Source organism: Euprymna scolopes, chromosome 16 (genome assembly GCF_053919585.1).
Source record: "Euprymna scolopes isolate OS-2025 chromosome 16, ASM5391958v1, whole genome shotgun sequence".
NCBI classification, from domain to species: Eukaryota; Metazoa; Mollusca; class Cephalopoda; order Sepiida; family Sepiolidae; genus Euprymna; species Euprymna scolopes.
In genome coordinates, this window is record NC_136497.1 from 99,786,513 (window position 1) to 99,807,734 (window position 21,222).

At 37.2% G+C, this 21,222-nt stretch overlaps 2 protein-coding genes across 2 annotated transcripts; one reads left to right on the forward strand and one right to left on the reverse strand.

Annotated features, from left to right (window-relative positions):
- Positions 1–6,044: 6,044 nt before the first annotated feature.
- On the forward strand, positions 6,045–6,614 carry LOC145296208 (uncharacterized). Its single transcript, XM_080142417.1, has one exon. It carries the CDS (start codon positions 6,045–6,047, stop codon positions 6,612–6,614), a length of 570 nt encoding a protein of 189 aa, XP_079998543.1.
- Positions 6,615–19,984: 13,370 nt separating this feature from the next.
- LOC145296209 (protein CFDP2-like) lies at positions 19,985–20,836 on the reverse strand. The gene has a single exon (XM_080142418.1). It carries the CDS (start codon positions 20,834–20,836, stop codon positions 19,985–19,987), a length of 852 nt encoding a protein of 283 aa, XP_079998544.1.
- Between the last annotated feature and the right edge of the window lie 386 nt (positions 20,837–21,222).

A 21,222-nucleotide genomic window follows, 5' to 3' on the forward strand; every position in this document is an offset into this window, starting at 1 on the left:
AACTGGATATGCTTTTAGTGTTTATATTTAATGTAACATGTTTATTCAGCTCGAAAACATAGTGTTTACCGATGTATTGGAAAATTTAAAATGGCGGCAGACTCTCTCTCTCTCTCTCTCTCTCTCTCTCTCTCTCTCTCTCTCTCTCTCTCTCTCTGAGAAGGTAAGTTTGGGAAAATGAGTTATAAATAAAAACAAAAAAATCAAAATACTGTTAAAAACCCGTCGAATATATGTCAGCCTATGTCACGGTAACATATATTCAGCGAGTTTCTAACAGTATTTTGTCTGCTTTTTTTTTTATTATTTATAACTCATTTTCCCAAACTTACCGCCTCAAAGAGAGAGTCAGCCGCCATTTTAAATTTTCCAATACATCGGTAAACACTGTATGTTTTTCGAGCTGAATAAACATGTTACATTAAATATAAACACTAAAAACATATCCAGTTAGGTAGAAAAGTAACTATTTTGCCTTTGATAACATTTATTCGTTTTATATTTGTTTTCTGACAACTTTTTCGAATCTATGTGTACAGTAAAACAAACCCGAATATACTTCCAAAATAAACTATTAAAATTGTTAAAAAAAAATAATAGAAATATTATTTTTTATTTTAAAAAAAAAAGTGTTTACAAAGTGCCGGTGCGCGTTCAACCAGCTATTTTTTTTACGTATGAAATCAATTGAATTTTATGAGTGAATTTTTTAAAATTTTTAAACTTTAAAAATCTATCAAAATTTTTTTATTGATTCAATTTTTACGATATTTTCAGGGTCAATGCGAAATTTTATGCTCTTTCCAATAAATCGAATATAATATTTTAGACAAACGTTTTTATTTTAAATTCACCCTCCCTCCCCCTCATTTTGGAATGTCTATTAAAATTTAAACAATTAATTTACTCGCCAAACTTTTATATATCACAAATTGAAGATAAAAGATCAATAAATAAAATATTCTAATTTAAAATAAAAAAAAAGAAGTGTTTTTGGGAAATTTACCTGTAAAGTTCAAAGTGTAAAACCTTTTTTTGTTTAAACCACGTTGATTTTTCTTCTTCTTCTTCTTCTTTTTTTAGATGAAAGCTCATGTTATGCTTATATCGTCAAGTAAATACCGGACGCTGACAGCATATTTTTCCATTTCATTCAATGTAGAAATAAGATATAATAACCATAAACTCGTGTATTTCATTAAGAGAATAAAAATAAAAAAAAAAATTTTTAAAAATAGGTCGACTGGATTTTTTGTTTAACAGAAACAACTTATAAGTGAATGTCTGCTTTTTTTCATTTACGGAGGCCCCAAAATGCTAATTTTGGTTAACAGCACGCAATAAAAAGAGATATTAATTATGGCGTTTATAAATCACCGTTAGATAATCGCGAAAAAAATTTCTTTCCCTTTATTTGAACAGTCAATAAATATGAGTTCGAGTTTTTTTTTTTTTTTTAATCCTTGTTTAAAAACGTATTTTATTTAAAAAGGACATGGAATATAAGTATAAATATGGATAAATTCTTAATGAACAATGGAAGTACACATTGAATAGAATTTTTTATAGGTAAGTGATTTTTTGGAATTTATATATATTTTTTATAATCGAACTAAATAAAATTTCGTTGATTTTCTTTAAATCATTTTTAAAGAAAACCAATTTAAAAAACAAATATTGCATAATTTGCTATTAAACTTGTTATTTTATTAAATTTTGGTCTTTGCTCCTTTAATTGAAAAAAAAATTAGGGTTCGAATTACATTTTTCAATTAGTTATAAGCTTCGAAAGATAGTAAGCTAATTTATTCAAGTTCATATACGGCATTTTTAATGGCCGATTCTGATACACCTATTTGTGCACACACACACACACACACACACACACACATACGCTCGTGCGCAAATAAACGAACCGTTATTCATTTCAATTTTCCCCGAATATTTTGCAGTAAACGGCACAATTTCAAACACGCCCACACACTTTTCACAAAACAACAAAAGTAAAATAGACATATTTTTTTGCGACGTAGTTGAAGAAAGCATCATGTGACACAAGTAACCAATGAAAAAGTTAAGAAGATTGTCTTTTAACGCTTTTCCAAAAGCCAAACTATCAGCAGGGGCAATCGTGTTCTGGAGCCGGCCAGAAATGTATAAAACGCATCAGTCTTCAACGGAGAGAGTTCAGCGTTTTCTCTTCCTTCTCGCTTCGACGACACAACGAGAACAGGCATCTCGCATTCATAACATCGTCGCTGCCGACACCGCCAACACCGCCATACACACGCCGCGCGGACACTCAAAAATCACTTATGCACACACGCATTCATTCCTCACATTTTCTAAATTAATAACAACAAATCACTTTCCTCACAAATTACTTTCCTCGTGGGACTTTTTAAGTAAGGCGAACTTCGCCAGATTAAACACAAAATTTAAATTAATCTCATTATTTTCACACAGGACTTTAACCTTCTAAACTCATTAATTCCACGAAGGCCTTTTACCTAACATTTTAATCATAATGACTTTGAAAGAACTTTCACCAATTGGACTTTTGTTTAGTCACCTTATTGTTTTTGTTAAAAAATAAATGCAGTGCAAGAAAGAGTCGTTTTGTTTCATTCTTTTTTTATTTTGTTTGGAGGGAGGAAATTTAATTTTCTTAAACTTCTGCACCCCTGAAACACATATATCCTTCTGTACTCTACAAATTGGTGACGCCCTAACGTGAGATGAAACACGCATTTCCTATGACAACCCCACAGTTCCACATCACGCTATTTTCCCATTTAAATCGGGACCGCAGACGTCTGCCTACACCAACTCCTTGCCTACGTGAAGATCAGAGACCGGCAATTTAAAGGCTTCCAAATCATTTTCGGGACTAAATCAAGCGAAAGAAGAGCATGGATTCGTCACATTCGGAAATATCTCCAGCCACCCTATCATTAAGCATCCCGGTATTCAACCCAGCCAACATTAAATCCTGGTTCATCCAAATCCAAACGTTATCGACGCGAAGCGGATAACGTCGCAAAGAATACGATACACTTACCTGGTCAAGAAATTACTTACCGACATCGTGGAGGAGATAATAGATTTACTCGAAACGATACCAGAAGAAAACCCTTATGACCGGCGGAAGGACGCAATTCTAAAACGAACTGGCTTATCGAGCGAGTCAATGCTACGCAACTTCTTTAGTCGAACTTGGAGATCGCACTCCATCGCAGTTGTTACGTCATATGCGCACCCTTGTGGGAGATAACAAGATGTCGGAGAACATCATGAGGAGTTTGTGGCTGGATAAACTACCAGCATCAACAGTGCAAATCCTCGCACCAACGGCAGAAGAAACAGAGCCTGACAAACTTGTAGAAATAGTCGACCGAATTTACGAGAATCTCCAGATGCGCCGAGTAAACTCTCTACAGCAACAGCCTACGCGACAAAGAGTTAGTGGAGCTAAAATCCACGATCGAGCAGCTATCCAAACAATTACAGTATTTACTGGAGGCAGCCGAAGTCGGAGTGTCAACGCAACAGAACGGGTGGATACTGTTTCTACCATAGTAAATTCGGCAGTAACGCGCCATGCTGTACCCACTTTTTTTTTTTTTTTTTTCAATAACAAAATGAAAAAGGAAAACGAGGATTCCAGTCAATAAAGACAACGACTGTCGCTGGATCTTCTGTAAAAGGTTGTCTATTCTATATCTGTGATAGCACCCAAGGATATAATTTTCTAATAGACACTGGTGCCGAAATAAGCGTAATTCCACCGCTGACCAATCAGAAGATAACGTCTCAAATGTATCACTTGCAAGCAGCAAACGGTACCAAGATATCCACATTCCGGGATAAATCACTGACCATCAATATCGGCTTGAGGCAAACTTTCACGTGGATTTTTACCATAGCCGACGTAACGACGCCCATAATAGGAGCGGATTTCCTGGCGAAATTCAACTTGTCTGTGGACATGACCAACCACACATTTACAGACAACCAAACGAAATTGGTGGTCAGAGGAGTCTCCACTCGATACCAGTCAACAGATATCAGCTCAGCCCTACCTGAGGACCCATCTATCCGTCAATTACTCCAAAAATATCCGCAGCTGTCTTAGCCATTCAAGGACATAGACACGGTCAAGCACAGTGCTAAGCACTACATAAAAACGATCGGACAACCAGTCCACGCCACCCCCAGATGTTTAAAACCGGATAAATACCGAATAACGAAGGAAGAATTTCAGCACATGCTACAACATGGAATTATCCGACCCTCAAAAAGCGCATGGTCTTCTCCCTTACATATGGTGCAGAAATCGAACGGTACATCCTGGCGCCGATTTCAGAAGACTGAATGCACAAACTGCACCGGACAGATACCCGACTCCTCACATCCATGATTTTGCGATCGGATTACAGAACGCAACAACATTTTCGAAGTTGGATCTAGTGAAGGCATACTACCAAGTTCCCGTAGCAGGAGAGGATATCCACAAAAAAGCCTTGACCACACCATTTGGACTTTACGAATTCACTCGCATGCGCTTCGGACTTCGAAACGCTAGTCAAACTTTCCAACGTTTAATAGACAAGGTTTTCAGAGGATTTCCATTCATATTTGCATATGTGGATGACGTCTTAATTGCTAGTAAAAACCTTGACGAACATAAACAGCACCTGGATCAAGCTTTCCAGAGATTATCTCACTATGGTCTAAAAGTAAATTGTTAAAAAATGCATCTTCGGCCAATCAAAAGTCAACTTCCTCGGACACACGATCGACAAGGGCGGAATATCACCACTACCTTAAAAAGTGAATGCCATCGCTAATTTTCTACAACCCACATCTGTTCGACAAATCTGTCGATTTATTGGGATAATCAACTACTACAGGCGATTCTTACCCAACTGCTCTGAGATTCTCATGCCACTAACATCGCTGTTGCAGAACAAGACCAAGAATCAACAGTTAACACTAGATGGACCAGCCTTAGCAGCTTTTACTCAAGTGAAGGTAGCCCTAGCAAATTTCACAAAGCTGACTTACATAAATAGCAAGGAAGATACCAGACTCACACTTACAAAGGACGCATCAGACGTAGCCGTAGAGGCAGTCATACATCAGCTGACCGATGATGGGATGGCCCCTGTGTCTTTTTTTTTTTTTTGGGCTAAACTAAACAAAACGCAAAGAATATATAGCACATTTTCGAGGGAATTATTGGCAATTTACCTGGCGATTACACATTTCAAACACATCTTGGAAGGCAGAAATTTCACGATCTATACAGATCACAAGCCGTTAACTTATACGCTACACACACATGTGGACAAATATGGCTCACGAGCGATCAGACATCTCAATTACATTGCACAGAACTCCACAGATATAAGATACGTGAAGGGCCAGGAGAACATTGTAGTAGACGCCTTATCCAAAACCATGATCACTTCTCTAAATTCCAGCTCGCTAAGCATGGAATTGATAGCACAAGAACAGGAATCAGACACAATGCTTAAAGATGTTCAGGAAAAAATATTCTTACAACTCAAAAAAAATGCCCGTACCCTTCAGTACAGTGACTGTTTATTGCGACACGGCAAAGAAACAACCACGACCGTACATACTACCTAGCCTTAGACGACAATTTTTCCAACATCTTCACAATTTATCTCACCCAGGAAAAGGAGCTACTTTAAAGCTAATTATGCAATGTTACGTGTGGCTGAATATAAACACAGATATTCGAAATTGAACTAAGACTTGTCAAAAGCACAAAATTCACAGACACACGAAATCACCACTGGGTTCCTTTATCACACCCAATGCTAGATTCACCAACATCCCCATCGATTTGGTAGGACCGTTACCCACTTCAAAGGGACACATCCATATCCTGACTATCGCCAATAGATTCAGCAGATGGCCTACTGCCATAGCCATTAAGCATACCTCAGCTTCAACAATAGTCAGAGCCATACTTCAGGACTGGATAGCCATTTTTTTGAGTGCCCACAGTCATTATGGCAGACAAAGGTTTGCAGTTCCAATCGACACTCTTTGCGGAATTCAATCAATTTCTGGGAACGAACCACATTAAGACTACGGCATATCATTCATCCTCGAATGGCTTGGTTGAACGCTTTCACATACAGTTAAAAACCTCCCTGGCAATGAGTCTGAACAGCACAGACTGGGCAGACAATATACCTTTGATACTATTAATGATACGGAACTCTATAAAAGAAGACTTACAAAGCACATCGGCGGAGGTAGTTTTCGGTTCCACTTTGACTCTATTGGGTCAATATTTTGATCAATACACGGAGATCTCACCTACAATCACGTTCGTAACAGAGTTGAAAGACAAAATATCTTGTCTAAATTTCACACCCACCAAGATGACAGATAAACAATCCTATATCCCAAATGATCTTCACACCACCAAACACATATTTGTCAAGAACGACTCTGTGAAAAAGCCATTTTGTCTAAATTATTCGTGTCCATACCCAGTTCTGGACAGGCAGATTAAATATTTCACTGTTTCAAAAAAAGAGGGAAAGAGACACTATCACGTTGGACCGATTTAAAGCGGCATACATTGACGAAGATTTTCCAGGCATTCGCCCATTGAAGTAACCTCTTACAGAACCTACTGATGTACAGAACGCTAATGCAACCAAAACGAAAAGCGGCAGGAAACGTTTGAAGGAGTATGTTACATATTGAAAAAAAAAAAACAGAGAAAAACAGTTTTATATCTTTTTTTCAATATTTGTATTTGTGCACTCACTCACACACAGACGCGCGCGCGCGCGCGCGCGCAAGTAAACGAACCTTTATTCATTTCAATTTTCCCCGCATATTTTGCAGTAAAAATAAGTTTTGTCAGTAACGGCACAATTTCAAATATAGCATAATTTGCTATTAAACTTGTTATTTTATTAAATTTTGGTCTTTGCTCCTTTAATTGAAAAAAAAAATTAGGGTTCGAATTACATTTTTCAATTAGTTATAAGCTTCGAAAGATAGTAAGCTGATTTATTCAAGTTCATGTACGGCATTTTTAATGGCCGATTCTGATACACCTATTTGTGCACACACACACACACACACACACACACACACACACACACACACACACACACACACATACGCTCGTGCGCAAATAAACGAACCGTTATTCATTTTAATTTTCCCCGCATATTTTGCAGTAAAAATAAGTTTTGTCAGTAACGGCACAATTTCAAACACGCCCACACACTTTTCTCAAAACAACAAAAGTAAAATGAGCATATTTTTTGAGGACGTAGTTGAAGACAGCATCATGTGACACAAGTAACCAATGAAAAAATTAAGAAGATTGTCTTTTAACGCTTTTCCAAAAGCCAAACTATCAACAGGAGCAATCATGTTCTGGAGTCAAAAATGTATAAAACTCGTCAAACAGTCTTCAACGGAGAGAGTTCAGCTTTTTCCCTTCCTTCTTGCTTCGACGACACAACAAGAACATGCCTCTCGCATTCATAACATCGTCGCTGCCGACATCGGCAACACCGCGGACACTCAAAAATCACTTATGCACACACGTATTCATTCCTCACATTTTCTAAATTAATAACAACAAATCACTTTCCTCACAAATTACTTTCCTCATGGGACTTTTTAAGTAAGGCGAACTTCGCCAGATAAACAAAAACTTTAAAATAATCTCATTATTTTCACACAGGACTTTAACCTTCTAAACTCATTAATTCCACGAAGGCCTTTCATCTAACATTTTAATCATAATGACTTCGAAAGAACTTTCACCAATTGGGCCTTTGTTTATTCACCTTATTGTTTTTGTTAAAAAATAAATGCAGTGCATTTTAAATCAGAAAGAAGTCTCATTTTGTTTCATTCATTTTTTTTATTATTTTGTTTTGGGGGAAATTTAATTTTACTTAAACTTCTGCACCCTAAACATTCGATATTTACAAAGGCTTTTCCTGGAGAAATTAATTTTGTTTTGTTTTTCGATTTTTTCCCCCTATGCAATGTTAAAGTTTCGTCACGCGACGTTTACAATGTTTAAATTAACAGGAAAACGTTTTGGTATACTTACGTGTGAGTGCACAGATTATAATGCAATAAATCATATATTGGGACCACTCGACAAGAACACGTGTTATGTAATGGATGGCTGGAACCATCCGATACATAACTGAAAAGAAAAACTTCTTAAAAAAAACAAAAACAAAAAAAAACAAGATAATAAAAGATTGGAAAGGTGGGCATCGAATAATCGATTGTCCACCAGTCGAAACGAAAAAATAATTACGTCGTAAACAGAGAAATCGGACGACGATTTTTTTGTTTACAAAACAAGGAAACGTGACATGCCTTGTAAATTTGGAATATATATGAAGAGCATGAGAAATGGATTCACGTGTATAAATAAAGTCAATTGTCGGTCAGCTGAAGAGAAATCGGTCACGATGTCTCTAGGTCAAGATGCGGCGAAAGATTGTCAAAACGTAACCAGCAGACGCGTGCACCATTATTGAGCAGAGTGATCGACAGGTAGCGTGGAGTGGAAAAAAACAAGCAAAAACAAATGCTAATATAAGAGGTGATTTTTGGAGTCCAAGAGGAGAGAGGAGAAGAGAGGAGAAACAGAAGGAGACGAGGTAGAGAAGAGAGAGACGCCGGTAGGAGACGTGCGTTGTCGAGAGCATAACGTTTCACCCCCCTCTCCATCACTGAAACGACAGTAAGCCCCACTGTTAAATTTTGAACTATTAAAAATCTCGATGTACGAGAACGAGAAAAAATAATTTCAAAACAAAATATATTTTCATATAAAAAGCCAGCGTGTCTTACGTCTTGATTTGGTATGCTGAGTTACGTCTGATCTTTGTGTGCATGTTAATTTTCTTTCAGTCAGAATCGTTATTTTGACAAGCGGGTGACAGCTGAAGAAAGCCGAGAGAGAAAAATGCACAGTCAGCATATTTTTTACAGATTTCTCGCAGATCCTAGGGGCTGAACTACACAACGTAGGGAAGGCCATTTCGAACTCTCTGAGGGGGGAGGCGTTATTAGCGAAAATAAAAACTTTAGACTCTCGACAATCGCACGAATATAGTAGGTGGCTTAGTGATATAGATAAGTATAGTAGAATAATTAGACAAACGGAGGAAGAGAAATGTCAGTTAGCATTATTAACTACGGCTGGCCCAGTGGGGCAGTTTGTTTCAAGTCTGCTAACCAACAATGCGAGTTTGGCATGGGTAGACTTGAAACGAGCTTTAGATAATTATTTTGGAGTTCAGGCAAATCCTACCAAATTTATGAGGGAGTTGGCAAATATTAGACAGGGTAGGAGCGAAACTCTGCAGGACTACATGCAGAGGTTAGTGCGCTTGGCTGAAGGTTCGTATGGAAGCCTAGATACGAACAATGTAGTCGTGAAAAGCCAAGTGATAGGTTTCTTCATCGAGGGGCTATATGACAGAGAAGTCAAAATCGCTGTCACGAGGGAGGAACCATCTGACCTCAAAGTAGCCTATGAAAAGGCCCTAATCGAGGAACGGTGGCAAACCCGTATAAGAGGCAATGTCCGAGAAGAAGAACCTATGGAAATTAACTATAGTAGACGCCAGAGAAACGTAGAAGCGATAGGGAAAAAGAGATTCCCAGAACCAGATTGGGGGCATGGGAATTATAGAGGATTTAATAGGGGACCCGGCTTCAAGGCAAGAGAAACGGAGAGCCCTTGGCCGGGGATTAAGTGTTTCAATTGCGGCAGAAAAGGTCATATAGCCAGGAACTGCACTTTCCCTAAGTCGGGAAACGAGCCACCCCCACTCGCAAGACGCCCAGCGAGAGGAAGGGGGGTGAACAGACGAAGGTAGTAGGATATATGGGCGCCGCTAATTGCATCCCTATTAAAATAGAGAAAAATAAGTTTAGAGCATTAGTAGACACTGGCGCAGAAATTTCGGTAATAAAAAGTACCGTGTTAGAAGGGCTCAGACAGAAGCCTGAGATAAAGAAAATAGAGATTAATTTAAGGACTGCAAACGGGTCACCTCTCTTAGTGCAAGGAGTGGCGCGTTTGCAGATTAAAGTAGGAAGCCAGTACATTCGACATGATTTCGTGGTGACGGAAAACCTAAATAGGAACGTCATATTGAGCCGAGACTGGCTCAAGCAAAATGGTGTTAGAATGTACTTTGATTTAGGAGCAATTCGATTAGGCGGCGAGTACATAGCGCTGCAAGAAGAGGCTCATATTTCTAGTATAGTTAGATTAAGACATGATGTCACCCTAAAACCGCAGCATTTACATGCGTGCACAGCTCGTGCCGGAATGAAAAACGGTCAGGGTTTAGACTACGAAGTGGTACAGATAAATAAGGGCTTCCTAAGTGATTTAAGTGGTATATCAGTAGCGAACACAGTAGTCACAATAAAAGGTAGGAAAAGCTTTCCCTTACTAATCATGAATAGTACAAATCAGACAGTAAAATTAAGGAAAGGTCACAAGATAGGTACATGTAGTAGAACAGAAATAGTAATGGCGATATCAAAGCCAAATAAACAAAAGAAGTCGGGAAACAAGAGTAACCTTGACGGCATAAAGGTGCCGGAGGAATTTAGGAAAGATATAGATAAAGTCCTGCGACGAAACACGGATTTATTCGTCACAGAGGATAAATACTTAGGCCGGACTGACACAGTAGAGATGAGGATCGATACAGGAAAAAACGATCCCATAAAGAAAACGCCTTATAGAACACCTCTCAAGCATCGGGAGGAAGTTAATATAGCACTAGAGGAAATGCTACAGGCAGGGGTTATAGAGAGGTCAAACAGTCCGTGGAGTTTCCCGATAGTACTAGTAAAAAGGAAGGACGGAACGAAGAGGTTCTGTGTAGATTTTAGGGCCCTGAACAAGATAACAAAGAAGTATGCCCGAGCGCTACCAGCAATTGATGATATACTAGCTTCGCTTGGGTCAGCAAAATACTTCTCAAAGTCGGATTTGAAATCAGGGTATTGGCAGGTAAAGTTGAACGAAAAGGATAAAGAGAAAACCGCGTTCACCTGTCATAGAGGACTGTTCCAATTTAATGTAATGCCATTCGGACTTGCTAACGCTCCAGGAGTGTTCCAGGAGCTAATGTCCGTAGTATTACAGGGACAGGAAGAATTCGCCGTGCCTTATTTGGATGATATTTTAATATTCTCCAAAACAAAGAAGGAACATGTTAGGCATATAGAAAAGGTGCTAGGTAGCTTACGTAGGCATAATTTAAGGTTAAAGGCGGCGAAGTGTGAGTTTTTCGGCAAGGAAGTGCAATATCTGGGATTCCGAGTGAGTGAGAAAGGTATTCAGCCGGATGGGGACAAAGTTGAAGCGATTCAAGCAATTTCGACTCCGACCACTGTGAAGCAGGTTCGATCCTTTATAGGCATGACATCCTATTACAGGCGGTTTATCAAGGATTTTTCCGTAATCGCCGAACCTTTAATTCGGTTAACTAGGAAGCATGCACGTTTCTGTTGGGACGATGCATGTCAGTCTGCTTTTAATCGATTGAAATCGAAGCTTGCAGAGATGGTGACGCTGGCATACCCGGACACTAGCAAAGGATACAGACTATACACAGATGCCTCCGATTATGCGATCGGAGCATCCTTATCTCAAATGGTCTACGACCCAGAGGAGGGTCGGGAGATAGAGAAACCCATTTATCTCATAAGTTGTCAGATACCAAGACTAGATGGTCAACGATAGAGAAGGAAGCATATGCGATTCACTATGCCTTAAATAAGTTGAATCACTACTTGCACAGTGCTACGTTCACCATCTACACGGATCACAGACTATTGGAGTACTTGCTGAAATCTCCGATACAGAATAAAAAAATACAGACGTTGGCTTTGAGTATGGCTGGCTATGATTGCACCATACAGTACCTGAAAGGAAATGATAACGTCTGTGCGGATCTCTTATTCCGTGCGGTAAATGCGAGTCGGGATGAAGACGACCCTCTAGTAGAAATAGATGATAGGAATTACACGGTGAGTGCGACAAACTCGAATCGTTTTGAACCAAGAGAGTTTGTATCGCATAAGAATGACGAAGACTCACCAGTAGAAAGCGAGCGTCCTACACTATCAGGTTTGGATATGTGTAAAGAACAAGACGCCGATAGTCAGATCGTCGAATTAAAGAAACGGATGAGGAGCGGTAAAACGTCCAAGATGGAAGAAAAAAAGTACATCATAATGGACGATATCGTATATTATTTATCGCAACCCGACGACGATCCATCAATAAGATGACATATATTCTGTATTGTTGTTACTGTTTGTCTTAGGAAGAGTCTTAGTGTTTCATCTAGAGATAGGGTACATTCTACTACATGAGCACCAAATTGAGTGTTTGATTATCTTATCAGAGTTAATGTCGTTGTGCATGTGACATGCATTTTGAACATACCTTCTACGTCTTGTTGGTTCATCTGGAACATTTCGTCTGGGAGAGAGACTGGTACCTGTTTTGGGGGACGAAGATTTATTTCACTCCAAGACAAGAAATTGGTTCTTTAGTTTTTTATTCACCTTCCAGGTCGATCGCAGAAGAATGGAAAGTGAATTTGGCTTGTGTGGTTTCTTCTTCTAGGTCCTATTTCTACCAGGTCAGCGCTCGCCCCCCCCCCCCAGCGAAGGGGAGGAGACAATGGCGAAGCCATCCGCTCTCTTCCAAGTCCCAACCAAATCTCCCCGATTCAGCTAACCTGATCACATGACTCACACGCAATCCAATCAGCTGATCTTGACTTCCGGTCAATGTGTCTACACTATAACTCACACTCCTCCCGCCTCTCTCTCTCTCTCTCTCTCTCTCTCTCTCTCTCTCTCTCTTGATCCATTCTATAACACTGAATCTGTTTAAGTTTTTTTATTTAAAAAATAATTCGCACTTTACCAAACTATTCAATCTCACGTGACCGATATTTTGTTTTTCAAAGTCTCCTAGATTGCGATAGAAAACCTGACAGATAAAACTTAAAATTAAACAAACCAAAAACTATATGGTCCCGACTTATGGCTTTGTCATGTTTTTGAATAAAAGGTAATGAAGCAACTTTAGTAAAAGCTCTATAACCACGACAAGGTATTGCTTCTGTATAATATTTTTTTAATTAAAAAAAAATGTTATTTTTATTCTAAATGTTAAATTTTGAGGAGGGTGTTCACATATGTTATTTTGTAATTTTATCGATATGAAGTAAATAAATCAAAACAGATGTAAAATAATCACACATTAAAATACAAAACAGAATGATCTCTAAATGGGTTGGGAAGCCACAATTCTGGTGAAGAAGAAAGTTTTGTATCAAGAATAAAGTCCAATATACCGCCTTCAATTTGAGTGGTGTAATTGTAGCGCTGAAGAAATTGTTGAGATCCATTAAGGGTTTCTATTTTTTGAAAGAAGCTGATCCAAATAAAAATCACCCAACAAAAGTACCCTTGTATCAATAGGCAAGTTGTTGAGATCATTGGTTAGAAGATTTTAAAAAAAATCCCTAGTGGACCAGACTTGTGGTACACAAGCATGCAACCAATCGCATGTATTAAAGTTCAATCTATGAATATATCTTGATATATAATAATTTTATTGCAGAAATTCCCCTCTGGACCAAAGTATAGTAGGTTTCTCCAACAGATTCCACATACAAATTTATTGTCTAGACTATTAGCCAGTATTTTATTGAACTTTGGAATACCATCTTACCCACATTTATTTGTTATAATAAACTCCTACATTACATCCTAGGAACAACATCATCACAGTCATAAGTGGAAGTAGTGCTATTTTTCCCTCTAAATAAAATATACTCCTACTGCTTCCAATCAACACCAGGATTTATTCTGCATTTTGGACAGATACGAAGTTGCATCCTTATCATTTAGCTCATATACTTAGACACATAACATAATCTTTCCAATTCCCGATTCAAAAAACAATGATTTCCTCCTTCTCGCGGTCGGCCAAATCTCATTGGCTGAGAACTGACTTTTGGTTCATTCGAGAATGTAAATCTTCCTACTAAAACAAACGCTACAGAGATTTACAAACATGGCTTCCCTCTATACAAGAGGCATTCGTTTTAAATAAAATACCCCAATTTCAAATGTATTATCACATTGAAACATGTTCATAAGCCACGACTGCTTTCATTTTTACATTAAATATGCTGTATATTTTCTTATACAGTTATGCTAGCGTGCTACACCTTTTGTGTATACATATACCGTATCTAGTGTTTTCCGACACATCGTCACATGCTGGTAGCCATTATTTCTTCGTTAAAACAACAGATTATGCGATTATTACAGTAGAGACCTGGCTTCTGTGTGATTTGGTAGCCTTTAAACTGTCTAAAACGTTTGATTTCTTCTTCCTTTTCCAACATCGACATAAACTTTTCTTTTTTCTTAAAGTACAATTGACTAAAAGTCTTTCTTTATATGCTAAATAAAAAAATATGAAAACCGACTACGCTATTACTACAGTCGACACCCGAATTTTGTGTGATTTGGTAGCCTATGTGTTTTATTTTATACTTCAAAATTAAACACATTGATTAATAAAAATAATGTTGGTTTAATTTTGCAATAGATATTGTTCTCGAAAAGAAATAATTTACATTTGAGAACATTGAACAATAAAAATAAAATGTTCGTTTAATTTTACAGTAGATAAACTTCTCTTTACATTAAACGAGTTACCGGTGTCGCCCAAACAAGTCCCTTTTAGTGATTACATGGTTCGAGGATATTTGTACAACTAAATGGCAAATCTGCCAAAGTTGGTATCATTTTCTTTCACTGTCAACTGGGCCATTCTTTGCAAGGAGAGGTCAGTTTATGCGTTGACATTTTTGAAAGGTCATTTACGCCTCAAAATATGTACCCTTAAAATGCGTTATTTTGAGGCTCATGACGTCGTATGTTTGCCGTAGACAATTGACTAAAGCATTTCCCTTTTTTACACCTCCTTTTCCTCTTAGCGTTACATGTTCGAGCCTGCCTACTGTGACTAATATTTTTTCCTTGCACAGATACTCGCTGCTATTTACATTTTTTATATGAGGTTGCTTAATTTTAATTTGTTTTTCTTATGGCTCGCACAGGTAGGTGTATCAGAAAGCGGCCATTAAAATGATGATCAAAACTTTAATAATTCAGCTTACTATTTTCCGAAGCTTATAACTACTTGAAAAATGGAATTCAACCCCTATTTTTTTTTCAATTTAAAAAGCAAATACCAGTTTTAAAAAATAACAGGTTTAATAGCAAATTATGCAATATTTGTTTAAAAGCGGTCTTCTTTAAAAAAGATATAAAGAAAATCAACATATTTTGACTTGCTTTGATAAATATACGTATATATAAATGCCAAAAAATCATTTACCTATGAAAAAATACTATTAAATGGGTAGTTCAATTCTTCATTGTTAAGAATTTATCCATATTTATATTTTAAATAAAAGGATTTTTTAAAGCGAGGGTCGTAGAAAATCGCATTTTCGTAACGTTTAGCGCCAAGCTTAAAAGAGCTCCTCCTGCTACTATGAAATTTATCAAATATGGATTCGTTAAAGGGACATAAATAATGTCTCTTTTTTATTGCGTATGTTAATCAAAATGAGTATTTTTCGTCCTCCGTAAGTAAAAAGAAACACACATTCACTTATAAGTTTTCCCCTAAAACAAAAAATCCGGTTCACCGATTTTTTATTTCATTCTCTTAATGAAATACACGAGTTTTTGATTGATATATTTTAATACTTCTTTATCGACTAATTTTTTTTAAATATCTAAAAAAAGAAAACATTGAATGAAATAGAAAAATTTACCGTCAGCGTCCGGTATTTACTTGACGATATAAGCATAACATGAGATTTCATTATAAAAAAAATTAACGTGTTTAAAAAAAATGTTTTTACACTTTGGACAGGTAAATTTCTAAAAAACTATTATTTTTTTTGTTGTTTTAAATTAGAATATTTTCTTTATTGATCTTTTATCTTCAATTTGTTATATAAAAAAACTAGTAAATAAATTAATTATTAAAATTTTAATATATATTTCAAAATGAGGGGGTTAATTTAAAAAAAAAAGTTTGTCTAAAATATTATATTTGGTTTTTTGGAAAGTGTATAAAATTTCACATTGACCCTGAAAAATATCGTAAAAATTGAACCAATAGAAACATTTTGATAAATTTTTTAAGTTTAAAAATTAAAAAATATTTAACTCGTAAAATTCAATTGATTTCATCACGTAAAAAAATGGCTGCATGAAGGCGCACCGGCATTTTGTAAACACTGTTTTTTAAAAAATAAAAAAATAATATTTCTATTATTTTTTAAACAACTTCAATAGTTTATTTTGGAAGTATATTTCATACAGAAAATAAGCAACCCACTTTAAAAAGAGAAATTACGAGTTTTTTATATTTTATTGTCAGTTTTCTGTCAGGGGTATCAAAAATTCCTCCAAATTTCTGATACACCTATCGCATGGGTAATAACTATTATATGTTATTTTTGAACGCAAATAGTTCACAAACCAAAATAATTTGTTTTTGACTAATTTCCCACAATTGTATTTTCTTTTGAGTACATATATTGAAACATGTTTGTGTGTACTTTAAACACATATGACTAATATTAATGTTTGTTTTTTATTTTTAAACGAAAATAAGTCACAAAACATAATGAATTGTTTTTGCCTAATTTCTCCCATTTTTTTTAAGTTTATATATTGAAAAATGTCTGCAAACAATATTTCTGTTATGTTTCTGTTGTCTTACATTAAAATTTGAAAAGTTTTACATTGTTCCAAATAATTACATGTTCTATCTATATTGTTTATAATATAGACAAAATTCTATATATATATATATATATATATATATATATATATATATATATATATATATATATATATATATATATATATAATTGTTTATTATTTAAAGAAACCGTTCTTTTTATATTGTTTCTTTCTTTTGCTTATTTAAAACTGTCACTTACTGAAATACTGTTTACATGTTTACATGGCAACATACAGGTGACTACAGTAATTTAGATAGAGAGGTCGAGAGTATCTTGCAACCTAAACTCCATTCTTGCCAACAAAAATACCATACCTTGAACCATACACTGAACCATAGCCTGAACAACCACCAAATTTTGTTGTTCTATTATTAGTGATTATCAAAGTTACATTTCGGGCAAATTTTGTGGCAGCATTTCTTGTTGCCAGCATTTTGCTATTAGTTGGTGAAGTTTTCTCATGAGTTGTTTGTGGGATTTGAAAACTCCCAGCCTAACTCAATTGTCGCCCTTTAACTCAGAAGAGTGACCTAGCTACGTCACTTTCTGTTCCCTATATTTCTTCCTCTTTCGCGCTGGACCTTCAAGCAGTCAAGATGTAACAAACACCGCTCCGGTGGGGCCATGGGCCACCACCGCATTTTTGACTAGCCAGTCAATCGCAAATAACGTTACTCATCTTTCAACGAACTCTCATTCTTTCTATCGCTTCTGTATATTTATGTAAATAAATTGCATTTCTTTCGCTGATATATAACGGTATGTTTTCGTCATCATTATGCGACCTTTTGTCTTTTCAATTTCTCTACCATTAAATACATCCACCATGACACACATGGGGACGGGGTCGTCTATCACACAGCAGACCATCCTGTCCCCAACATTTGGCAGACCGCCGCCTGATATTTTTCTTCAAATCGTGACCTAACGAACGCTGAACAATCTTCGTTCCCAAAAACATTTAAAACGTTCTCACTGTCGCAATGAAACATATCGTTATATCGTTAAATAATCAGCGAAATATACTAAAAAAAAAGAAAAAAAAAAAAAAAAAAAATACAATTTAAAAAAATGAGAAAAAACTTTTTCGATGTATTTTCAACTTTACGTCTAAACACACGTGCGTCAATTATCTATCGTCCGCCATTTTGATTTTTTTACTACTCGTGGACAACTAATGTAAACAAACCACCTCGAAAAAAAATCTTTTTTTCCGTTGCAGCCGCCTAATAATAATAATAATAATAATAATAATAATAATAATAATAATAATAATAATAATAATAATAATAATAATAATAAAAGAGAACAAGAAGTTTTATCTATATTCACGCACTTTAAAAAATATATACATTTTATTCTGTTCTTCACATTTTTTATAACGAAGCGTATCTTTAAACGACGATGTCTTTTAAAAAAAATCGACGATACCAACGGACTACTTTCTTCACGTTATCGAAATATTTTTTCTTTTTTGCCATGTGCGAAAAAAAATATTTCAGCTTTCAATTTTATCATGGAGAACGTGTGGCAACAAGCTCACTGCAAAACTCAAATTGTAAGTCTCACTCTATTTCAACTCCAGTTTTCCAAAATTATGGAAAGAAAAAAGCGACAACACGCCTCTCCACGACATATCAACCCGTTCCAGCAACACCTTACAGGATATCAATCTTTTTTAGCACCAAACGATGTTCACAAAGATGTTCACCAAACACTGTACACGTTTGGATTTCACAACGATTCACCTCAACTCACCTCACTGAAGTTCTCCAACTAACATGAGTAAGCTGCATCATGCACACTGATACACTCAACCCTGGACGTTCAGACCGTACTGACCCACTGAGTACGCCCGAGCACCTGAACAACGTTGACACAGCTCTCTACGGATGGACCAATTTCCTCGCAGACCCACTTGTGACGTGTGTAGTCGACGCATTCGCGACCAACGCGAACCAGCTTCAACCCATCGTGCTTACCCTTGCGCACGCTTCATAGACTCCGTGGCAATACAGTCTATGACCGCAACACTCGCACTCCAAAACTCATAACGTCATTCCTATGAACATTCCACAGTTGTACAAGTTTGAACACCTTTTCCTGATATCCTTTAACGTCGCAACTCTATCTTTTCACCCAGCTACTTAATAAATAAAATATACTTCCTCGTTCTCTATACAGTGGACACACACGCAAACATATATATGCTTGCTTTTTCTCCAATTTTCTTTTCTCTAGCTTCCAGCTAACTAGGAAGGGAGTATTGTGGGAGTTGAAAACTCCCAGTCCAACTCGACTGTCGCCCTTTAACTCATAAGAGCAACCTAGCTACGTCACTTCCTGTTCCCTATATTTCTTCCTCTTTCGTGCTGGACCTTCAAGCAGTCAAAATGTAACAAACACCGCTCCGGTGGGTCCATGGACCACCACCGCGTTCCTGACTAGCCAGTCAACCACAAGTAACGTTACTTATCTCTCAATGAACTCTTATTCTTTCTATCGCTTCTTCATGTATATTTATGTAAATAAATTGCATTTCTTTCGCATATATATACGGTATGTTCTCGTCATCATTATGCGACCTTTTGCTTTTCTAATTTTTCTACCATTAAATACATCCACCATGAACCACATGAGGACGGGGTCGTCTATCACACAACAGACCATCCTGTCCCCAACATGTTCTCCATCGAACTTGTATACTTTAGATGGTATGCCGTCAATTCCTGGAGATTTGTTCATTGTAGTTTTGTCAATTGCTTTTCTTATTTCTCCAGAGTTGGTATGTCATTCAGGTCCATCTGCTGGGGGAAGACTTGTGTGGCTTAAGATCTCCTCATCCGCATTGGATTGTACATTCAGTAGGGTGCCGAAGTATTCTTGCCATCTTTGAATTATCTGTTTTGGTTGGGTCAGTATGGTGTTTCCATCTTCTAATAAGAGGGTGTTAGTCATCTGGGCTCTAGGGCTATACACTTCCTTCAGTGATCTGAAGAAACCTGCAGAATTGTTTTCCTCGGCTTGCCTCTGCATATCTTCAGCCTTTTTCAACCACCAGGTTTTTTCTGTACTTTTGCCCTCACTTGTTTCAGCTTCTTCTGGTTTGTCGGGTTGCTTAGCTTTGATTTTAATGCTTGGTTTCTTTCATTTATTACATCTGTAATCTCTTGGTCATTCTCATTGAACCAGTCCGCATTCCGCTCTTTTGTGTAACCAAGTACCTCTGCAGCAACGGAGAATACAGGCCTGCTTAGCAAGTCCCACATTTGTTCTGGTGAATCAGAATCATCGGTGATTTGTTCTAATGCTGAGTTGATTGCAAGTTGTAGTCTATCTTGCCGTTTTCTATCTCCGAGCTTTGATGTGCTTAGCCTTCTCTTGCACTTCGTTGTCGCCCTGCTATACACAGGTTTTATGGAGAACTTGAAGGTAGTCTTGATTAGGTAGGTGTATGTTTGGCAATCTGGTCCTCGCATAGCTCTTGTGTTCTTGGCATCTTTGAGGTCTTTCCTTCTTGTGATAACATAGTCCAGGAGATGGCGTCTCTTTGACCTGGGATGTTCCCAGGAGTAGTAATGGTTATCCGAATGTTGGAAGTAAGTGTTCGTAATTGCCAGTTCAAACTCTGTGCACAAACAGAGCAGCAGTTCTCCATTTGAATTGGGATTTCCCTTTCCAAACTTTCCGAGAACAGGGCTCCATGTATTGTAGTCATGGCCCACTCTAGCATTGAAGTCACCAAGGAGAACTAGCTTATCCGCTGCAGGGACGTTTGCTATAGTGTCTTTCAGCTGAGAATAAAAGGCCTCCTTTTCCTCGTCTGGACAGGTCATTGTCGGCGCATAGACGTTGCTGATGGTAATGTTACGATTATGGGATGTGGTGATTCGCAGTATCATTATTCTTTCAGAGACTCCTCTGGGGCTCTCTGCGAGTCAACTTGCTAGGTCATTTCTGATCGCAAAAGCGACTCCAGCTCTTTTTGGTTGATTTACAGGGCAGCCCTTCCAGAAATAGGTTCTTCTTGCTTCTCTCAGTTGGCCCTCCCCGCTGAGTCTTGTCTCCTCCAATGCAGCTATGTCGATATTTGTATTTTCGAGCTCCAGACCTATGTGCTGTTCTTCTATGTAGTCTGTCACCCAAGTCCGTATCGAGCATGGTTCTGACGTTCCATGTAACGATGTTCAAGTCTTGAGTGTTGTCATTTCTGTTCTGTTGTTGTTACAGCTCGATTGGAGATCTACAGATGGTCTTTGGATGAGCTTTGTTTACCTCACCTTTTATA